At 30.8% G+C, this 23665-nt stretch overlaps 1 protein-coding gene across 1 annotated transcript; it reads left to right on the plus strand.

The window, feature by feature from the left end:
• The first annotated feature begins 1120 nt into the window (after positions 1-1120).
• Targ (Tarag) lies at positions 1121-22110 on the plus strand. The gene is made up of 10 exons (XM_075311301.1): positions 1121-1247; positions 1310-1554; positions 1628-1872; positions 7021-7198; positions 7258-7416; positions 7506-7771; positions 7833-7959; positions 10997-11569; positions 15656-15892; positions 21570-22110. Exons 1-10 carry the CDS (start codon positions 1225-1227, stop codon positions 21833-21835), a joined length of 2319 nt encoding a protein of 772 aa, XP_075167416.1. The 5' UTR covers positions 1121-1224; the 3' UTR covers positions 21836-22110.
• Positions 22111-23665: the final 1555 nt, after the last annotated feature.

The following is a 23665-nucleotide window of genomic DNA, read 5'->3' on the forward strand; positions in this document are numbered from 1 at the left end:
GGAATAATCCACCGCTGATAAACTTTTTGGTGTTCAGTCGAAGCAGAAATCGAACCCACGACCTTGTGTATGCAAGGCGGGCATGCTAACCATTGGTTGACGCGAGGCATTTATTTTAACCTCAGGGTCGATGTATGCGAGTGGGGAGAGACCATCAGCCGTTACGGTTGCCCAACCGAACCAAATTCGATCACTGTTCACTTTCGTGCAAGCGAAGCAATCCCTTGGCTCCTTTCAGTCTGACGTTTGTTTTTTGGACATCAGTAAACTCTTGCACTTTTTTGAACTTATAGTTTTTTACCACTGCGATAAAATCTGGCCTTGAAAAATTCGGATTGTTTCTTGTTCACATTTTTGGGACGCGGTGCAATACTTTCCATTTCACCGTAATTAGCAAATGTACGAGAACATTTATATGCTGAAGGGTTCTAACGATGTGTGGTCATATTGAAACTGGTAATACAAATTTTTGACATTGGCCTTTGTAGAAAAAATCGGCCATGTGTCAGCTATAATGTTAGAAAATGGTGATCATCCCTATACGACTAATGATTCAGTCGACATATTCCGAGCACAGTTTATGGGTACACTGTTTCGATTATTCTTTGGTCTCGCCTAACATAAACTGATGCTGAAACTCACTTGGCCTGAAAGAGCGCGAAACCAAAATTTTGTTGAGAATATTATCAACTCAATCCTTTTGAATACATGATCAATCAAAGGTCTGCCAATTCGAGATTTGCCATCTCGTTACAGTGAATTCTCCAAAAATATCTATCACGTTAAAATCACCCACCCTTTCTAATGAGTAACAGTATCATTTTCCATGATAGGCTATTACTATTCCTATTACACATACTTTGCAAACTTTACAATGAAGAGTTGATTGTACTTTCGGTTAGACATCTGACATAAGCAAAAGTTTCAATTTTACTAAAAGTTGAAACATTTTCTGATATGTGGGCTTGTAATGCAGTAGAACTTTGCTATAGTAGACTTTTGTAAAATGATGTCCTCCCTATAGAATATATTTTACGAATTTTTATAGAGAAAAATTTTGAAGTATTTTTGGGTGTTCTTACCTACACTCAATTTCGAGATATTTGTTAAATCGAACCCTTTTTTCTGCAACAATCAAATTGACATTCAATTTATTTTTTTTTTTTTTCAATATATTCGAATTTTTCTTTGTTATAAAAATATCAAGAATATTTTGGCTAAAACATGGGCGATTCTTTGCCACCAAGGTATCTTCCGCAATATCGTGTAATCATATATCTCACTTTAACTTTATAAATTGATCTTTAAGCACCAAAGATGCAGCCACCGAAACTTCCCATGCAGATATTTTCGAATCGACCATCACCATATCGACAATTTCTAATGAAAGTCAAGATACCCTAAGAGATGTAAGAAGAACAGATAGACCAAGTTATCGTGAAGTGGCAATTGAAACTGATTTTCCTATAGTCACCAGTTTAACAATATCCATAACCACTACAGATATATATGTGGATCGTTCTAGTGAAATTGTAGAAGAAAGAGACAAAGGGGGTGATATTGTTAATTTCTGTTGTGCTCACCAATGAATAATTGATTGATTGTTTGATTTCCCCCCTCTCTGTAGATTCCTTGGTTAGGGATACATCTTCTCCGTCATCTGATTCTCTTGACCTGGACACTTTGGTACAACAGAAATTTTCTTTAAAATCTAGTAAATCTCATCATGTGCGAAAATTTAAAAGTCCCATTGATGAAGATGACCATGGTCCTACGATGATAGCAAGTAAATCACATTATGTTAAACAATATCGTAGTTCAAGTGATGAAGATAGTCATGGAAAAACTAATTTGGAGAAAGGCAATGTTTTCGTGAGTATTGCAGAGGAAAATTTATTTTCCTACTACAAAAGTCTTCGTAAGACACGAACAAGAGATAAGAATCGGATGTTATAGATTGGTGGTCAGAATCACTCCTTGAGTCGATATACAGTAGCCCCGGTCCTCCGTCCATCCCTATTTCTGAGGGTCCATATATTTGTATGTCCATTTGTCCGTTTCTCCATGCAGCTATTCCTCATTCGATATAGTCCTGGAGATCCTTATTTCCAGGTACTCGTCCATCCATCCATCCTTAGTTCTTTACATCCAATATTGAACTTGGAGTGACCCTGGTTAGGTTAGGTTATGTGGCAGCCCGATGTATCAGGCTCACTTAGACTATTCAGTCCATTGTGATACCACAGTGTGAACTTCTCTCTTATCACTGAGTGCTGCCCGATTCCATGTTAAGCTCAATGACAAGGGACCTCCTTGTTATAGCCGAGTCCGAACGGCGTTCCACATTCGAGTGAAACCACATAGAGAAGCTTTGAAACCCTCGGAAATGTCACCAGCATTACTGAGATGGGATAATCCACCGCTGAAAAACTTTTTGGTGTCCGGTCGTAGCAGGAATCGAACCCACGACCTTGTGTATGCAAGGCGGGCATGCTAACCATTGCACCACGGTGGCTCCCTGGAGTGACCCTGGTGCAATGGTTAGCATGCCCGCCTTGTATACATAGGGCCAACCCCGATTTCGACCGAACACCAAAAAGTTCTTCAGCGGTGGATTATTTCCTCCCAGTTAGGCTGGTGACATTTCTGAAAGTTTCAAAGCTTCTCTAAGTGGTTTCACCGCAATGAGGAACAACGCCCGAACTCATCTATAAAAAGTAGTTCCCTTGTCATTGAGCTAAACATAGTTAGAATCGGGCAACACTCAGTGATAAGAGAAGTTCACCAGTGTGGTATCATAAAGGTCTGAATAGTCTAAGTGAGTCTGAAAACAATGGGCTGCTACTATACCTAACATAATATTGAACTACAACATAGAATATACTGATGGACCGAAAATTAGCCTGTGAGGTAGTAAATCCGTGGTTGTACATTCATCAGTTCGTATATCGATCCTTTCATCCATCTGTCTCATGTATTACATCGCCCGAGTCGTTATAGTTTGGGTGTCAGTTCGTTTATGGTTCCTTCAATTTTTCAGTTCATCGGTCCACCTGCCTTTCTCTACATACATTCAATAGACAAATTCGCCTGATCGATTGAGTCTGTTATTTCTTCCATCCATTCATATGGCCGTCCATTCAATTCTGGACCTCGTTGGTATAAGCCTAATTGGCCGTCGGTCTATCGTCCTTTCCGTCCATACAATATAGCATATTCCCGTCCATCCGTCCGTTTATTCAATATTGAACAGATGGGCGGATGGCCCGAAAGGTCTATGGACACTTTGTTGGATAATCAGGCTACAATATCGACTCATCCCTTGAATCGATATTGTAGACTGATTATGAGACAAAGTAACCATCGTCCTTTCCGACCGTCCGCCCATCTCTCCTTTTATCATTCTTTCTTCCATCCATCCGTCCATCTAATATTGGACCTCCAAACGTACAAAATGATGGTGTCAGCATAACCCCTGTGTCGATATAGTCTAGGAGGTCCTTCTTTCAAGATTTTCGTCCATCTATCCGTCCGTCGTTTTGTACGTCCAATAGTGAACCTCGACACCACATCTAGTATATCAATTAAACCACAATTACCGCGTGAGCCACCGTGGTGCAATGGTTTGCATGCCCGCCTTGCATACACAAGGTCGTGGGTTCGATTCCTGCTTCGACCGAACACCAAAAAGTTTTTCAGCGGTGGATTATCCCATCTCAGTATTGCTGGTGACATTTCTGAGGGTTTCAAATCTTGTCTAAGAGGTTTCACTGCAATGTGGAACGCCGTTCGGACTCGACTATAAAAAGGAGGTCTCCCGTCATTGAGCTTAACATGGAAACGGGCAGCACTCAGTGATAAGAGAGAACTTCACCAATGTGGTATCACAATGGATTGAATAGTCTAATCGGGCTGCCACATAACCTAACCTAACCTAACCTACCGCGTGACAGGATGAAACCCTGGTTGTGTATACTTCAGTACATCTAGGGTCGGTCTCTGCATAAGGGTGTCCATTAATCCAGCTAACTTTTCGTGCATTCGTCCATCCATTGAATATTAGATCTCGACACCACCTCGTATATACAAACGAAGTCAGAATCACCTCCTGAGTCGATATAAATCTAGATGACCTACAATCCAGCTGTCCTTCTGTACTTCCAATATTGAACCTTGACATCACATCGAATATATTGAGGAACCGAAAATAACCTCGTGAGTGGATAAAGCCCAGGTTGTATTCCCATCAGTTAGTTCATTGTTTCATCCATCCGTCCGTCATTCTATATTACAACATGGCACTGGATCCAGGGCTATAACGCCTTGGTGGTCCATCCGTTTGCATTCTTCCGGCTTGATTACTTTCATCGGTCGTCTGTTCATCCATTCTATATTAAATAGCTCTGGTTGTCGGTCGATTTGTTGTTCCTTCCATCCGCCCATACAATCGTCTAATGGTCTTTCTATCGTCGTTCATACTGATAAACTCCGAATCACCACTTGACTCGGTATTTGCCTAATTGTCCGTCCATTTATCGTTCCTTCCCTCCATCCATTCAGTAGTCCATCTTCCCGTTCATCCATCCCTGTATTCAATATTGGACTTCGCCAGCACAAAGTTTGTTCTAATCGAGCCAGAATCACATCTCGAGTCGGTTAATAGTAGGTCTGGTATTCGTCCATCCACACATCTGTCTGTGCGTCTTTCGTTCCTTCCCTTCGTAAGGAGCCACCGTGGTGCAATGGTTAGCATACCCGCCGTGCATACACAAGGTCGTGGGTTCGATTCCTGCTTCGACCGTTTGCATTCTTCCGGCTTGATTACTTTCATCGGTCGTCCGTTCATCCTTTCTATATTAAATCTTGGCACCATATCGCTTGAATCGGTATAGCTCTGGTTGTCGGTCGATTTGTTGTTCCTTCCATCCGTCCATACAATCGTCTAATGGTCTTTCTATCGTCGTTCATACTGATACACTCCGAATCACCACTTGACTCGGTATTTGCCTAATTGTCCGTCAATTTATCGTTCCTTCCCTCCATCCATTCAGTAGTCCATCTTCCCGTCCATCCATCCCTGTATTCAATATTGGACTTCGCCAGCACAAAGTTTGTTCTAATCGAGCCAGAATCACATCTCGAGTCGGTAAATAGTAGGTCTGGTATTCGTCCATCCACACATCTGTCTGTGAGTCTTTCGTTCCTTCCCCTTGTAAGGAGCCACCGTGGTGCAATGGTTTGCATGCCCGCCTTGCACACACAAGGTCGTGGGTTCGATTCCTGCTACGACCGAACACCAACAAGTTTTTCAGTGGTGGATTATCCCACCTCAGTAATGCTGGTGACATTTCTGAGGGTTTCAAAGCTTCTCTAAGTGGTTTCACTGGAATGTGGAACGCCGTTCGGACTCGGCTATAAAAAGGAGGTCCTTTGTCATTGAGCTTAACATGGAATCGGGCAGCACTCAGTGATAAGAGAGAAGTTCACCACTGTGGTATCACAATGGACTGAATAGTCTAAGTGAGCCTGATACATCGGGCTGCCACCTAACCTAGCCTTCGTAAGGGTGTCCACCCATTGCCACCCGAGTCTATATTGCCTTAGATATCCTTCCCACCAGGTGTCCGTGCATCCGCTTGTTCATCAGTCCATCCATGTTTCTTACCATCTAATTGTCCATTCGCCATCAGAGGGATCACCGATCTTCTATTTAGGTGTCCATCCATCCATTTGTCCTCTAATATTCGAAGTCACAACGCATCGAATCGATCCATCGACCCGTCCTCCCATTCTATATTAAACAGGGGTACTACATTGCTGGAGTAGTTATAGCCCTGGTAGTCCATCCATTAATCTTTTGTTCCATTGCGTCCGTTTTTCCTTCCGTTTGTCAATCCACCTCTGAAACTCGGCACGAAATAATTTGAGTTGAAATAACCCATGTTGTTCATCGGTCGTTTATTTATTCCATCCATCCATATGTCCGTCTATCCATCCGCCGATTCAATTCCAAACCACATCGCTCAGTATAATCGGTGTAGGCCTGATTTGGTTTATCATTCATTCCATCTGTTCTTCCATTTGCTAGCCCATCTTCCCGTCCGTTTGTCGAATATTCGACTTCAAGACCAAGTGGTATATACCGATCACTCCTTGAGTCGATATGTAGTTCGTCTATCCATAGATATTTTCTACCGTGTATACGTATGTCTTTCCATTCATAATTGAATAAGGGAGTCAATTGGTTTTTTCCTATAACAATTCCATGACGAACTCACCACTTTTTGCATTACCAGTAATTGAGAATGAAACTACTTCTATTTACTGAGGAATGAGAGCCTTCTAATTGAGCCAGATTCACCCCTTGAGTCACTATATAGAGTGGACCGGGAGATCCGTACATCCAGTTATCCATTTACACGTATGTCTGTCCCTCTATCGTTCCTTCGTCAGGGTGTAATTGAATAAGGGAGTCCGTTGGTTTCTTCCTATAACAAATCCATGACGAACTCAACACTTTTAGCATTACCAGTAATTGAGAATGGAACTACTTCTATTTACTTAGGAATAAGAACCTTCTAATCGAGCCAGATTCACCCCTTGAGTCGCTATATAAAGTGGACCGGGAGATCCGTCCGTCCAGGAGTCCATTTTAACGTCTGTCTGTTCGTCTATCGTTCCTTCGTCAGGGTGTCCATCCATCTAGCCGAATTTCATAGGTAGCTCTCAATGTCCATGATGAAGTAGGATCACATAAATATAACCTTGAATGTCCTTATTTCCAGGTGTTCGTCCGTCCATCTTCCGATCGCCTAGCTATCTCTCTGTCCATCCGGCATCCATTTGTCCGTTCATCCATCCGATCTTTTAGAAATGTTGTTCCGATCATCTATCCGTTTGTCTGTCCATTCACCATTCATTTGTTCGTTCATTGATCCGATCTTTTAGAAAAGTTGTTTAGTCTTCGTGAAACCTTCTAATTTACGTTCTTCAGTTTGATTTCTCTTTTATTTTCCCCAGGTTTATATGGTTCTACCTCCAGATGGTGGCTATGGTTGGTTCATTATGTTCATATCCTTCTGTTGTCAAATTGTGGTGGATGGTATTATCTTTGGTATAGGAGTAATTTTGCCTCATATAGCTCAAGAATTTCATATGCCTGGATCGAAAGTGGTGTTGATAGCTTCAATGCAAGTTGGTAAATTCATATTATAATAGTCATGTTTTTTTATTTGAGTTTCAACATAAATATTGCAGGATTTTATTTTTTGTCTGGAACTTTGTCAAGTGCCTTCATTAATAAATTCGGGTTTCGTCCTGTGGCCATGACAGGATGTTTGATATCCATTACGGTATTGACTGTGGCTACTTTTAGTACAAATTTACCAATGATGATTATTTTCTATAGTATATTGGGTAAGAATTTTGCATGCGTAGTACGAAGACAAAGAACAATTTATTATTTTTATTTGTTTTTGAATCTTTAATGGTATCTTTCATGAAAGGTGGCCCTGGTTTAAGTATGATTTGGGTCTCCTCTCAACTCATCATTGGTTATTATTTTGAAAAATATCGACCCATTGCCAATGGCTTGTCATGCTCGGGAGCTGGAGTGGGCATTATGATTTTTGCATATATGAATAATGTATTGGTGAGACGATTGGGATGGCGCTATCTAATGCGTTTACATGTGGGTTTTTTATTATTGGTATTTTTGATGGTTTTGACTTATGTGGAAGTGGCCCCCACTAGAGTGGGTAGAATGAAAGAGGTACGTGGTAGGGAGTTCATATGATGGTGGTTGGCCTAATCAAAATTGTATTCCTATTAAGATAACCTGGGATGATAGTGAATCTGATGATGAAGATATAATCGAGGAGATGACTAGATATTCACGTTATACTATGAAAAATGATATGGACTTTTATGATTTGGATGAAGATTTTGAAAGAGTAATGGGTAGGTATTTCAGGGTTGATAAATAAACAAGATTTGCTATAGAAATAAAATTTTGACAAAATTTTCTATAGAAATACAATTTTTACAAAATTTTCTATAAAAGTAAAATTTTGACAAAATTTTCCATAGATATACAATCTTGACAAACTATTCTATAGAAATAAAATTTCGACAAAATTTTCTATGGAAATAATATTTTGACAAAATTTTCTATAGCAATAAAATTTTGACAAAATTTTCTATAGAAATAAATTGTTGACAAAATTTTCTATAGAAATAAATTGTTGACAAAATTTTCTATAGGAATAAAATTTTTACAAAATTTCTAAAAAACTAAAATTTCTACAAAATTTTCTATGGAAATAAAATTTTGACACAATTTTATATGGAAACTTTTCACAAAATTTTCTATAGAAATAAAATTTTGACACAATTTTCTAAAGGAATAAAATTTTGACAAAATTTTCCATGGAAATAAAATTTTGACAAAATTTTCCATGGAAATAAAACTTTGACAAAATTTTCCATGGAAATAAAATTTTGACAAAATTTTCTAAAGAAATAACATTTTATCAAACTTTCCTATAAAAATAAAATTTTGACAAAATTTTCTATAGAAATAAAATGTTGACAAAATTTTCTATAGAAATAAAATTTTGACAAAATTTTCTATAGAAATACAATTTTTACAAAATTTGCTATAGAAATAAAATTTTTCAAAATTTTCTATAGAAATAACATTTTGTTAAAATTTTCTATAGAAATGAAATTTTGTCAACATTTTCTAGAGAAATTTTGACAAAATTGTCCATAGAAATAAAATTTTTACAAAATTTTCTGTGGAAATAAATATTCGACAAAATTTTCTATAGAAACAAAATTTTATTGTTGTTTTTGATCTCAGCTTTGTAGAAATAAAATTTTTGCAAAATTTGCTATAGAAATAAATTTTTGACAAATTTTCTATGGAAATAAAATTTTTACAAATTTTCTATGGAAATAAAATGTTGACAAAAATTGCTATAGAAATTAAATTTTGGCAAAATTTTCTATAAAAATAAAATTTGACAAAATTTTCTGTAGGAAAAAAAAAAATTTGAAAAAATTTTCATAGAAATAAAATTATGTACAAATTTTCTATAGAAATAAAATTTTGACAAAATTTTCAATAGAAATAAAATTTTGAGAAGATTTTCCATAGAAATAAAATTTTGACAAAAATTTCTATAGAAATAAAATTTTGACACAATTTTCTAAAGAAATAAAATTTTGACAAAATTTTCTATAGAAATAAATTGTTGACAAAATTTTCTATAGAAACAAAATTTTTACAAAATTTCTACAAAATTAAAATTTCTAAAAAATTTTCTATGGAAATAAAATTTTGCAAAATTTGCTATAGAAATGAAATTTTGACAAAACTTTCTATAGAAGATATATTTTGTCAAAATGTTCTATAGAAATAAAATTTTTACAAAATTTTCTATAGAAATAAAATTTTGACAAAAATTTCTATAGAAATAAAATTTTAACAAAATTTTCTATAGAAATAAAATTTTGACACAATTTTCTATAGAAATAAAATGTTGACAAAATTTTCCATAGAAATAAGATTTTAACAAAATTTTCTATAAAAATAAAATGATGACACAATTTTCTAAAAGAATAAAATTTTTACAAAATTTTCTACAGAAATAACATTTTGTCAAAATTTTCTATAGAAATAAAATTTTTACAAAATTTTCTAATGATTTTTTGCAAAATTTCTATAGAAATAACATTTTGTTAAAATTTTCTATAGAAATGAAATTGTGTCAAAATTTTTTATAGAAATGAAATTATGTCAAAATTTTCTATAGAAATAAAATGTTTGCAAAATTTTCTATAGAAATAAAATGTTTGCAAAATTTTCTATAGAAATAAAATTTTGTCAACATTTTCAATAGAAATAAAATTTTGTCAATAGAAATAAAATTTTGAGAAGATTTTCCATAGAAATAAAATTTTGATAAAAATTTCTATGGAAATAAAATTTTGTCAAAATTTTCTATAGAAATAAAATTTTTACACAATTTTCTAAAGAAATAAAATGTTGACAAGATTTTCCATAGAAATAAAATTTTGACAAAATTTTCTATAGAAATAAATTGTTGACAAAATTTTCTATAGAAATAACATTTTTACAAAATTTCTACCAAACTAAAATTTCTACAAAATTTTCTATGGAAATAAAATTTTGCAAAATTTGCTATAGAAATGAAATTTTGACATAACTTTCTATAGAAAATACATTCTGTCAAAATTTTCTATAGAAATAACACGTTTACAAAATTTTCTATAAAATACATTTTTTACAAAATTTTCTACTGAAATAACATTTTGTCAAAATTTTCTATAGAAATAAAAATTTTACAAAATTTTCTAATGAAATAAAATTTTGACAAAATTTTCTTTAGAACTAAAATTTTTACAAAATTTTCTTTAGAAATAAAATTTTTACAAAATTTTCTTTAGAAATAAAATTTTTACAAAATTTTCTATGGAAATAAAATTTGGACAAAATTTTCTATAGAAATAAAATTTTGACAAAATTTGCTATAAGAATTAAATTTTGACAAAATTTTCTATAGAAATATCATTTTGTCAAAATTTTCCATGGAAATAAAATTTTGACAAAATGTTCTATGGAAATAAAATTTTACAAAATTTTCTATAGAAATAAAATTTTGACAAAATTTTCTATAGAAATAAAATGTTGACAAAATTTTCTGCAGAAATAAAATTTTGCAAAATAAGATTATTTTTAGAAAATCTAAAAAAAAATTGTCCAAATCGGTCTAGATTTAAATATACGTCTACTTTTACAATAATCTTTAAATCTGGTATTATGTAATTTTGTCACCTTGTGGCTTCGAAAAGAACATTTTTAATACATTTTTAGTACTTTTTCGTCAACATCATTTATCATCCCTGGTGTTTTTCAAAAATCAAAAGCCTCCAAATAGTTTATTATGGTAGTTATTCGATCTTTTTTTAGAGAACATGGAAAAACCTTCTGATGCCGCGGAAACTCAACCACAAGACTACTGCTCAAAATGTTTCCACTCATGTTGTCCTTGTCTCCAAAGTTATGTGGAAAAACGTAAAGAAGCCCAAGCTCAGGAAGCCAAGCATTATGTAATACGTCAAGATCTTATGGAAAGACCTGATCTATTTTATATGGGTCATCATGAGGAATCCAATGAAATGAGGACACCATCATCTGAAGGTCGAAAAACTGTAAGCTTTGGTGATATGGATATGCGTACAATATCCTTTGATGATAGTGATGAGAGAATCAATTCAAGACGTTTGATTAATACTCTCTCAACAATAGCCGCTAGACGTTCATCCGTAGATCATGGCAAGTCCAACAGGGAATTACAGAAATCCCAACGTTATCCTTTATTGTCCTTTTTACGACCGGAAAATTGTATTCATCCCAAAATACGCAGAGGATTTAATCAACTTTTTGATTTTCGTCTTTTGGCGATTAAGGAATTTCGTCTACTATGGCTTTCGGCTTTTCTATTTCCTATGGGTTTCAATATACCATTTGTATATTCAACAGGTGAGTATAGTCGAGAAATTTTGGTATTTCGCTTTAACAATTTTCTGTAATATTCTTTACAAACTCAGCCACTCAGAAGTAGTCAGTTGGCTTTTACTAATCCCGGACGGTCTTGCGGAACCAAAAAATGCATAGTTAGATTTTGAGCTTGTTCCCCAGTCAATTCTTGGTAATGCATAAGGGAGTCAATTGGTATCCTCCTATAACAATTCATGGTAAATTCACCACTTTTTACATAACCAGTAATTGAGAGTGGAACTACTTTCATTTATTCAGGAATAAGCGATTATAGAGATTCGATTCTATATCTTAGCGTGAAGAGGCTTTCTTCAATATCCAAGAAGAGCAAAGAATTAAATGGTACACTGGACTAATGTATCAAGTGTTCCGTGTCCCATTATGGACTAACGGACAAATAAATCCGTACTGCAGATTTTGAGGAGGACTAAAGGGTAGAGTATCGGATAAACTACGGATGGTCGGAAAAAAAAATTAGTAAATAGAGTTACATTTGACGGCTGGGCTGATGGAAAAAAGTGAATAGGCACAGTGTTCAAATAGAAGCAGGGACTAATGAACGGATAGGAATAGTGGCAGCGCGATATTTGAGGCTCACCTAGACTATTTAGTCCATTGTGAAATGAACGGATGTATACCCAGGGACTGGACCTTATATAGGACAAATGGATGGGTACAGAGCTAGACAGAGGGAAGGGCTAATAGGCAGACGGATATAAAAACAATCGATGGAGTCGAAAAAGTGATAGAAATACAGGTAGTACGGGCAGACGGATGAATAAATGCCCGGAGAGCGGAACAAATAAAGGACGAATACACATATAGACAGATGGATAGACTTATAAACATAGTAAGGAACAAAATTAGTGATAGGAAAATATCGGTTGGATAATGATCGGCAGACGGTTGGATATATGTCCGAGGTGTGAATCTTAAAAAGAGCAAAATGGACATACTCAGAGATTGACAGAGGGATGGGTTTATAGACGGATGGATGGAGAGTAACCCAAACGAACAAAAATAGGACAAGCGGACGGATAGATGTCTCGGGAGCGGATCTTAAAAAGAACTAAGGATCGTTAGAGAGATAGACAGGGGAATGTAGAGACATACGAAGGAAACCGTTAGTCATAGGCGGACACATAGTTCACGCAAACGGACCGTTAAATACCCGGAGAATGAAGTTCAAAAAGGTCAAAGGAAGAAAAATAGTCATAGACAGACAGTCGGACAAATAAATGCCCGGAGAGTGGTTCCTCCAAAGGACGAAAGGATGGTTACGAGGGATGGACTGATAAACAGACACATGGAGGGATGGATATATGCCCGGAGAGCGGATCTCATTTTGTCAAAATTGTTTTCTATAGAAAATTTTTGTCAAAATATTATTTCTATAGAAAATTTCATGAAAATTTTATTTTTCTTAAAATTTTATTGCCATGGAAAATTTTGTCAAAATTTTATTGCCATAGAAAATTTTGTCAAAATTTTATTTCTATAGACATTTTTTTCAAGAGTTTATTTCTATAGAAAGTTTGGCCCAAATTTTATTTCTATAGAAAATTTTGTCAAAATTTTATTTTTATAAAAAATGTTATTTCTATAGAAAATTTTTGTCAAACTTGTATTTCTATCGAAAATTTCATGAAAATTTTATTTTTATAGAAAATTTTATTTCTATAGCACAATTTGTTAAAAATTTTACTTCTATAGAAAATTTTGTCAAAATTTTACTTCTATAGAAAATTTTTTCAACATTTTATTTCCATAGAAAATGTTGTCAACGTTTTATTTCCATAGAAAATTTTGTCAACGTTTTATTTCCTTAGAAAATTTTGTCACAATTTTATTTCCATAGAAAATTTTGTCAAAATTTTAATTCTATACAAAATTTTGTCAAAATTTTAGTTCTATGGAAAATTTTGCCAAATTTTTATTTCTATAGAAAATTTTGTCAAAATTTCATTTCTATAGAAAATTTTGTCCAAATTTTATTTCCATAGAAAATTTTGCCAAAATTTCATTTACATAGAAAATTTTGTCAAAATTTTATTTCCATAGAAAATTTTGTCAAAATGTTATTGCTATAGAAAATGTTGTCAATATTTCATTTCCATAGAAAATTTTGTCAAAATTTTATTTCTATAGGAAATTTTGTCAAAATTTTATTTCTATAGAAAATTTTGTAAAAATTTTATTTCCATAGAAAATTTTGTCAAAATTTTATTTCTATAGGAAATTTTCTCAAAATTTTATTTCTTTAGAAAATTTTGTCAAAATTTTATTTCTTTGGAAAATTTTGTCAAAATTTTATTTCTTTGGAAAATTTTGTCAAAATTTTATTTCTATAGAAAATTCTGTCAAAATTTCATTTACATAGAAAATTTTGTCAAAATTGTATTTCCATAGAAAATTTTGTCAAAATTTTATTGCTATAGAAACTTTTGTCAAAATTTTATTTCTATATAAAATTTTGTCAAAATTTTATTTCCATAGAAAATTTTGTCAAAATTTTATTTCTATAGAAAATTTTGTTAAAATTTTATTTCTATAGAAAATTTTGTCCAAATTTTATTTCCATAGAAAATTTTGTCAAAATTTCATTTACATAGAAAATTTGGTCAAAATTTTATTTCCATAGAAAATTTTGTCAAAATGTTATTGCTATAGAAAATGTTGTCAACATTTCCATAGAAAATTTTGTCAAAATTTTATTTCTATAGGAAATTTTGTCAAAATTTTATTTCTATAGAAAATTTTGTTAAAATTTTATTTCCATAGAAAATTTTGTCAAAATTTTATTGCTATAGAAAATTTTGTCAAAATTTTATTTCTATAGAAAATTTTGTCAAAATTTTATTTCTATAGAAAATTTTGTCAAAATTTTATTTCTATAGAAAATTTTGTCAAAATGTTATTGCTATAGAAAATTTTGTCAAAATTTCATTTACATAGAAAATTTTGTCAAAATTTTATTTCTATAGGAAATTTTGTCAAAATTTTATTTCTATAGAAAATTTTGTTAAAATTTTATTTCCATAGAAAATTTTGTCAAAATTTTATTGCTATAGAAAATTTTGTCAAAATTTTATTTCTATAGAAAATTTTGTCAAAATTTTATTTCTATAGAAAATCTTGTCAAAATTTTATTTCTATAGAAAATTTTGTCAAAATTTCAATTCCATAGAAAATTTTGTCAAAATTTCATTTCCTTAGAAAATTTTGTCAAAATTTTATTTCTATAGAAAATTTTGTCAAAATTTTATTTCTATAGAAAATTTTGTCCAAATTTTATTTCTATTGAAAATTTTGTCAAAATTTTATTTCTATAGAAAATTTTGTAAAAATTTTATTTCTATAGGAAATTTTGTCAAAATTTTATTTCTATAGAAAATTTTGTTAAAATTTTATTTCCATAGAAAATTTTGTCAACGTTTTATTTCTATAGGAAATTTTGTCGAAATGTTATATCTATGGAAAATTTTGTCAAAATTGTATTTCTATGGAACATTTTGCCATAACTAAAAAAAAAAATAATTTTGTTTAAAATAACTTATTAATGAAAAGTCAAGTGGCTATCTTATCTTGAAAATACCAATTAACGCCGCCCTTCAACATTTTTTATCTGGCATGAAGCAAAAATCTTTTTTTCCCCCTAAAGACTATGGCATAGAATAAAGCATACATTCAGGCGCTATCTTCAATAGTGAAGCCCTTTTCATTAGCATTGTTTATTTGTATTTACCGTTACATCCATCCAGGTGTAGATGAACATACATCTGATGTAGATGGCCATCTAATTACTCGCCTACACTTCTACACCTTCCATTGCCATTGTTGCAATTATCCGTGTTTGTTGTTTGTTTACAAGAGCCTTTGTTCTCTTGTTTGTGTGTGTGTGGGGATGTTGTCTCATTATTGGACTTGTTTTCATTTTGGTCTCTGTGTTCTCTATTGCTATCATGCTCGCTCTCATCTTACATACATTTTGTTGTTGTTTTCGTTTTTTTTTTCATGGCAATGTTTGTTCGTTCCTTTGGTTGTGGTATCGCCTGGGCCCATCTCAAGTGCGTGTACAAATTGAGCCGGGGTTAGCAAAGCTAATTTCACCCTCTATTGGATTTTCAAATTTCGCCTTTCGCATTGCATCTGGATTTGTGGCATACAAATTTCGTCAGCATACAACATACATTTGTGGAGGCGGTATGGTATTCGGAGGTGTGGCCGTTTTGGTGAGTGCCTTCTATGGCCTCGATGTAGTGTGGTTTCAATTTCTCTATGCCATCTGCTATGGCATAGCCCCAGGTAAGTTTTGTTTTTGTGTGTTTGCACAAGTTATGAGAATGAATGGATAACGTGAGGTAGATTGAATGGCTTATGTCAAATATGCCACCAAACTCCCAAACACACACACTCTCATATAGACATACCCTAGCTACTCAATGCAACTCAATCTTGTCGCACTTATGCACGCACATTAAACAAAAAAGAGAAAAGGAAAAACCAACCAACATAGGCCAAAAATTGCAACGAAAATGGAACGAGTAAGAAAAAAAATGTATTTGGATGCCCAACAATGTACACATACACATTTGCATATGTATTATTATTGCTATACATATACGTACGCATATTTTACACGTTTGCAAAACTTCTGTTTTTGTTGCTGATGCGGGAGTTTTTGCATATATTTATCACGAACTCATCAAGCTCGTTTTTATAGTGTTCCAGAATATGGAAATGCCCATTCATCGGCAAGTTAGGGGGTTAAGGTTAGGGTTTATCGGTTAAGTAAATTGGCTAAAATTTATTGACAGAAACCTTATATATCTCGAAATAATATATTGTCAAAATATTATTTCTGTATAAAATTTTGTAAAAATGTTATTTCTATAGAAATTATTGTAAAAATTTTCTTCTATAGAATTTTATTTCTATAAAAAAATTTTTGCAAAATTTTATTTCTATAGCACGTTTTTTTTTTTTAATTTTTTTTCTATAGAAAATTTTAAGCTTGCAGTTACTTTTGTGAATCTGAAAAAAGAAATAATTCCGTTTCAGGCTAAGCCACATTAATGTCTTATTTCAGCTGGTAAAGTTTGTCACTGCTCGACTGCTTAACTTAAATTTTCCATAAATCGATTTCCTTTACGTTTTTTCCACCCCATTATCATATTACCCTCAATGCAACATCATTCCCTCAAAACAAAATCTTTTTCCCATACAGCAATACCATCATCATCGTCATCGCCGTACTATTCCAAAACATCATCGTCATTTTTCCTCATTCATTGGGATGACCAACAGGCAAACAGTATTAATTATGCTGCTTCATGTTGTTGTTTATGCCTCTTCATTTTGTTTCCATCCTCTCAGCGTTTGGTTAAAATGGATAGGGACGGATTGTTGATGTTGGCTTTGGCTGGTTGTTTGTTTATTGGCATGTTGTTGGGGTTTGCTTGGTTGAATTCACAGTTTACTGTAGATCTCTGTTACCAATCCTGATGGTTGCTAAAGGATGTTTATATTGGTATCCGTTATTCCAAAGTGTACCAGCAAGCCTTTTTTCATTCAATTTTATTTCTATAGAAAATTTTGTAAAAATTTTATTTCTATAGAAAATTTTGCAAAATTTTATTTCTATAAAAAATTTTGTCAAAATTAGATTTCTAAGAAAATTTTGCCAAATTTTATTTCTATAAAAATTTTATTTCTATAAAAAATTTTGTAAAAATTTTATTTCTATAGAAAATAGTGTCACGATTTTATTTCTATAGAAAATCTTGTCAAAATCTTATTTCTATAGAAAATAGTGTCAGTATTTTAATTCTATAGAAAATTTTGTCAAAATTTCACCAAAAATTTCACCAAATTCACCAAAATTTTATTTCTATAGAAAATTTTGTTACTACTTTTTATAGAAAATCTGGCCAAAATTTTATTTCTATAAAAAATTTTGTTAAAATTTTATTTCTATAGAAAATTTTTTCAAAATTTTATTTCTATAGAAAATAGTGTCAGTATTTTAATTCTATAGAAAATTTTGTCAAAATATTATTTCTATAAAAATTTCAACAAAATTTTATTTCTATGGAAAATTTCACCAAAATTTTATTTCTATAGAAAATTTTGTTACTATTTTTTTTACAGAAAATTTGACCAAAATTTTATTCCTATTGAAAATTTTGCCAAAATTGTATATCTGTAGGAAATGTTGTGTAAAGTTTATTTTTGTAAAAAATGTTGTCAAAATTTTATTTCTTTAAAAAATTTTCTTAAAATTTATTTTTATAGATAATTTTCTAAATATTTTATTTCGATAGAAAATTTTGTCAAGATTTTATTTGTATAAAAAATTTTGTCAATATTGTATTTCTATAGAAAATTTTGTCAAAATTTCATTCCTGAAGAAAATTTTCTCAAAAATTTTATTTCTATAGAAAAATTTCTCAAAAATTGTATTTCTATAGAAAATGTTCTCAAAAATTATAATTCTAGAGAAAATTGTTTACGAAAATTTTCTCAAAATTTTATTTCTGTAGAAAACATTTTTAAAAATTTTATGTGTATTGAAAATTGTTTATGAAATTTTTATGTTTTTTGGAAAACTCTCGCAAAATTTTATTTCTATAGAAAATTTTGTCAAAATTTTATTTCTATAGATTTTTTTATGATATTTTCATGGAAAAATTTGTCAAAATTTTATTTCTATAGAAAATTTTGTCAAAATTTTATTTCTACAGAAAATTATGTCAAACTTTTTTCCCTACAGAAAATTTTGAAAATTTTGTCAAAATTTCATTCCTGTAGAAAATTTTCTCAAAAATTTTATTTCGATAATAAAAATTTTATTTCTGTAGAAAATTTTCTCAAAAATTATAATTCTATAGAAAATTGTTTACGAAAATTTTCCCAAAATTTTATTTCTATAGCAAACATTTTTAAAAATTTTATGTGTATAGAAAATTTTATTTTTTTAGAATACTTTCTCAAAATTTTATTTCTATAGAAAATTTTGTCAAAATTTTACTTCTATAGAAAATTTTATCAAAATTTTATTTCTATAGATATTTTTATTTTTTATTTTATTTCTATAGAAAATTTTGTCATAATTTTATTTCTATAGAAAATTTGGTCAAAATTTTATTTCTATAGAAAATTTTGTCAAAATTTTATTTCTATAGATTTTTTTTTATTTTTTATTTTATTTCTATAGAAAATTTTGTCAAAATTTTATTTCTATAGATTTTTTCATTTTTTATTTTATTTCTGTAGAAAATTTTGTCAAAATTTTATTTCTATAGAAAATTTTGTCAAAATTTTATTTCTATAGAGAACTCTGTCAAAATTTTTTCCTGTAGAAAATTTTGAAAATTTTGTCAAAATTTTATTTCTATAAAGAAATTTGTCGAAATTTTATTTCTATAGAAAATTTCGTCAAAATTTTATTTCTATCGAAAATTTTGTCAAAATTTTATTTCTGTGGAATATTTTGTCAAAACTTTATTGCTATAGAAAATTTTGTCAAAATTTTATTTCTATAGATTTTTTTTTTTCATTTTTTATTTTATTTCTATAGAAAATTTTGTCAAAATTTTATTTCTATAGAATTTTTTTATTTTTTATTTTATTTTTATAGAAAATTTTTGTCAAAATTTTATTTCTATAGAAAATTTTGTCAAAATTTTATTTCTATAGAGAACTCTGTCAAAATTTTTTCCTGTAGAATATTTTGAATATTTTGAAAATTTTGTCAAAATTTTATTTCTGTAAAGAAATTTGTCGAAATTTTATTTCTATAGAAAATTTTGTCAAAATTTTATTTCTGTGGAATATTTTGTCTATAGAAAATTTTGTCAAAATTTTATTTCTAGAGAAAATTTTGTCAAAATTTTATTTCAATAGAACATTTTGTCAAAATTTTATTTCTGTAGAAAACATTTTTAAAAATTTTATGTGTATAGAAAATTGTTTATGAAAATGTTGTCAAAATTTTAAGTTTTTTGGAAAACTCTGGCAAAATTTTATTTCTATAGAAAATTTTGTCAAAATTTTATTTCTATAGATTTTTTTATTTTATTTTTATGAAAAAATTTGTCAAAATTTTATTTCTATAGAATTTTTTTATTTTATTTCTGTAGAAAATGTTGTCAAAATTTTATTTCTATAGAATTTTTTTATTTTTTATTTTATTTCTATAGAAAATTTTGTCAAAATTTTATTTCTATAGAAAATTTTGTCAAAATTTTATTTCTATAGAGAACTCTGTCAAAAAACTTTCCTGTAGAAAATTTTGTCAAAATTTTATTTCTATAAAGAAATTTGTCGAAATTTTATTTCTATAGAAAATTTTGTCAAAATTTTATTTCTATAAAGAAATTTGTCGAAATTTTATTTCTATAGAAAATTTTGTCAACATTTTATTTCTATCGAAAATTTTGTCAAAATTTTATTTCTATCGAAAATTTTGTCTATAGAAAATTTTGTCAAAATTTTATTTCTAGAGAAAATTTTGTCAAAATTTTATTTCTATCGAAAATTTTGTCAAAATTTTATTTCTGTGGAATATTTTGTCTATAGAAAATTTTGTCAAAATTTTATTTCTATCGAAAATTTTGTCAAAATTTTATTTCTATCGAAAATTTTGTCAAAATTTTATTTCTGTGGAATATTTTGTCTATAGAAAATTTTGTCAAAATTTTATTTCTAGAGAAAATTTGGTCAAAATTTTATTTCAATAGAAAATTTTGTCAAAATTTTATTTCTATAAAAAATTGTCAAAGTTTTTTTCTATAGAAAATTTTGTCAAAATTTTATTTCTTTACAAAACGTCGTCAAAATTTTATTTCTCTAGATAATTTTGTTAAAATTTTATTTCCATAGAAAATTTTGTTTAAATTTTGTTTCTATTGAAAATTTAGTCAAAATTTTATTTCTATAGAAAATGTTGTCAAAATGTTATTTTTGTTAAAATTTTTTGTTTTATTTCTATAGAAAATTTTATTTCTGTGGTATATTTTGTCTATAGAAAATTTTGTCAAAATTTTATTTCAATAGAAAATTTTGTCAAAATTGTATTTCTATAGAAAATTTTGTCAAAATTTTATTTCTATACAAAACTTCGTCAAAATTTTAATTTTATACAAAACTTTTTCAAAATTTTATTTTTCTAGATAATTGTGTTAAAATTTTATTTCCATAGAAAATTTTGTTAAAATTTTGTTTCTATAGGAAATTTCAACAAAATTTTATTTCTATAGAAAATGTTGTCAAAATTTTAGTTTTGTTAAAATTTTTTGTTTTATTTCGATAGAAAATTTTCTCAAAATTTTATTTCTACAAAAAATTTGTTCTAGAAAATGTTTGCTGGGATAGCTGCTGTTGATGTTGCCACAAATGTATGAGACTATGCAAACGGGTGCAATTTTAATTATATTCCACCTTTTGCTCTTCATCCTGGTTTCCATTTACCATCCTATTTATGTTTATTTACGACCATACGATGAGAGAATATGCAAAGCAAAGAAGAGATGAGCGAGAATTTTTTTCTTGTTGTACGCTCAGGTTTCACATGTCTTACGTTGTATGTTAGCCTAAAAAACAATTGCATAAATTCAGGCGTATATAGACATTTTATAAATGCTGTTTGGGTTGGATGTTTGATTTGGAAATCCATATGAAATATCGGTGCCTTAAAGAAATATTGATGCAATTTTTTCTATAACTTTCTCTCTCAGGGTATGGACGATTTTTTTTTAGATTTTCCCTTGTAATTATTCCACACCAACATTTTTATACACCCCAAGCCCCTAAGACAAGACATGCACACTGTTAAATTCACATTCCTTATTTATGCGAATCCTTTAATTTAATGACTTTATTTATTTGTTCTCCTTTTGCTATTATTCGTATTTTACCTTTCCCTTAAAAAAAAAGACAGAAAAAATGCTGGTCTCTTTATTTTTATTTTCCACCCTTTCAGCTTTTTATTCTACTTTGCGTGCCATTATCTATGTCCGTTCATTGGGTTTGGATAAATTAACCAACGCCTTTGGTCTTACAGCTTTAGCCATGGGTATGGGCGTTTTTATTGGAACAACTGCCGGTGGTATCTTGAATGATCTGACCGGCGATTATACAGCATCATTTGCATTTGCTGGTATTTGCATTATTGTCGCGGGCTCTCTGAAATTGTTATTGCCCCATCTGGGGTCGTCTCAAGCTGAGGTCGGCCCGGTGAAAAAGTGAAAGGCATGTGAAAGCCACAATTCTGTTATCTAACAATTGCAGCAGTTGAGTGTGTGTGTGCGTGTGTAAGTGTTTGGATGCCTGAATGGAGATGCGTTAGAGAAGTAAGCGGAAACTAGAAAACGGAAAAGGAAATAACTGCAAACCTTATCGCGAACAATGAAATGCAAATCGCGATTATCTATTGCTGGTAGTGAGTGTGTATGTATGTGTGTTGTATTTTTTTGGTATTTTAAGTTGTTGCAGAAAAATAAAGCAAATGTTGAGGAAGGGTATAGACGGAATAGTTTTGATTCCTGGAATATACAGGAAGAGAGCGGGCATAGCTAAGACTTTAATATGGGTAGATAAAAATTAAAAAAAAAAACTACCACAGAAACGGATTAATTTCTAAGACATCGATTTTGCACCATATTAAGGACAAATTTCTTTAAGATAAAAACTTTTAATTAAAATAAAATATTTTGTTTTTTGTATAAATACTTGTAGGTTAAATTTTACCCCGTTAGTTTATGTTCTATGGTTCTGAAGTAGTTGAAAAAAATCACATTGAAATAAGACAAAATGAATGAAAACATTTTGATTTACGGACATTTTCATAAAGCTCCGTTAGCCTTTAAATGCCAGTTAACAGGAATTAAATTGAAGATATCGTCTCTCCGACAGGATGATAGACATGTGCATAGTACGGTTTAATGGTGAACTTCTCCATTATCATTGAGTGCTGCCCGATTCTATGTTTAGCTCAATGGCAAGGGACCTCATTGTTATAGCTGAGTCCGAACGGTGTTTCACATTGCGGTGACACCACTTTGAGAAGCCTTGAAACACTTGGAAATGCTAACAGCATTGGGTTATCAGGGGATATTCCACCGCTGAAAAATTATTTGGTGGTTGGTCGAAATTGTGATTGAATCCATGACCCTTTGTATGCAAGGCACCACCTCCAAATACCATAGTTAGGTAGTAATATCCCGACCAATCTCTCGAAGCTTCTGGTGTGTTACTATCGATATGTGTGTGACCCGAGCCCATAAGCTTTTTTCCATCAAATCGTTTTTTTTCTCATATCAAACCATCTTCAAATGGCTCCGAACAGGTTTAGGGAAATTTTTGGCTCTTCGGCAATCGAAACAGTGCATGCTTGGTCCTACCCCACAATTTCCATGACTTTATAGACATTTTTGGATAATTGTGCATATTTCACATCGAACACCTCAGTAATGATGTTGATATTACGAAATATTTCAAAAATTCTTCCAAGATTTACGGTAACAGGGCAATTTGGCACCTCTATTGTATAGCAATTTGTGATCAAAACCGGTGGATAAAAACCAGTGGTCCTGTTTATCTTCTTACACCGATTGTCGATTTTAGTGAAAATTCCATTTCAAGACCTCAACAATCGGCTTTCGGTTTTTATATTTCCATTGTAAAATGCCAAATTAATGTCAAATTTAGGAAAACATTATCTCGGTATTTTAATAAACTGCAATGAAATACATCCAAGTAGGTGCAACGTACATTTAAATTACAAAACAAAAAAATGTGTCCAACTCATAATAAATGATCGCATTATTTTCGGTGACAACAAAATTAGATTAAAATATCCTTCCAAAATTACGCGTTTCTGTTTTTGATTTTTTGAAAACTGGTTATGCCGTTTATTTTTTTCAAAAACACCGCCCACCGACTTTGGAAAAAGTCCGGTTTCTAAAGACAAGAAATACCGACTTTCAAAAAACCCGCTTATTTGATCACTCTTGCTCATGTTCCCAAATACACTTCCAGGTGAATGTCCTACAATCCACTTTCACCGGAATTTTCGTG

This window comes from Haematobia irritans, chromosome 5, assembly GCF_050003625.1.
Source record: "Haematobia irritans isolate KBUSLIRL chromosome 5, ASM5000362v1, whole genome shotgun sequence".
In the NCBI taxonomy this organism is placed as follows: domain Eukaryota; kingdom Metazoa; phylum Arthropoda; class Insecta; order Diptera; family Muscidae; genus Haematobia; species Haematobia irritans.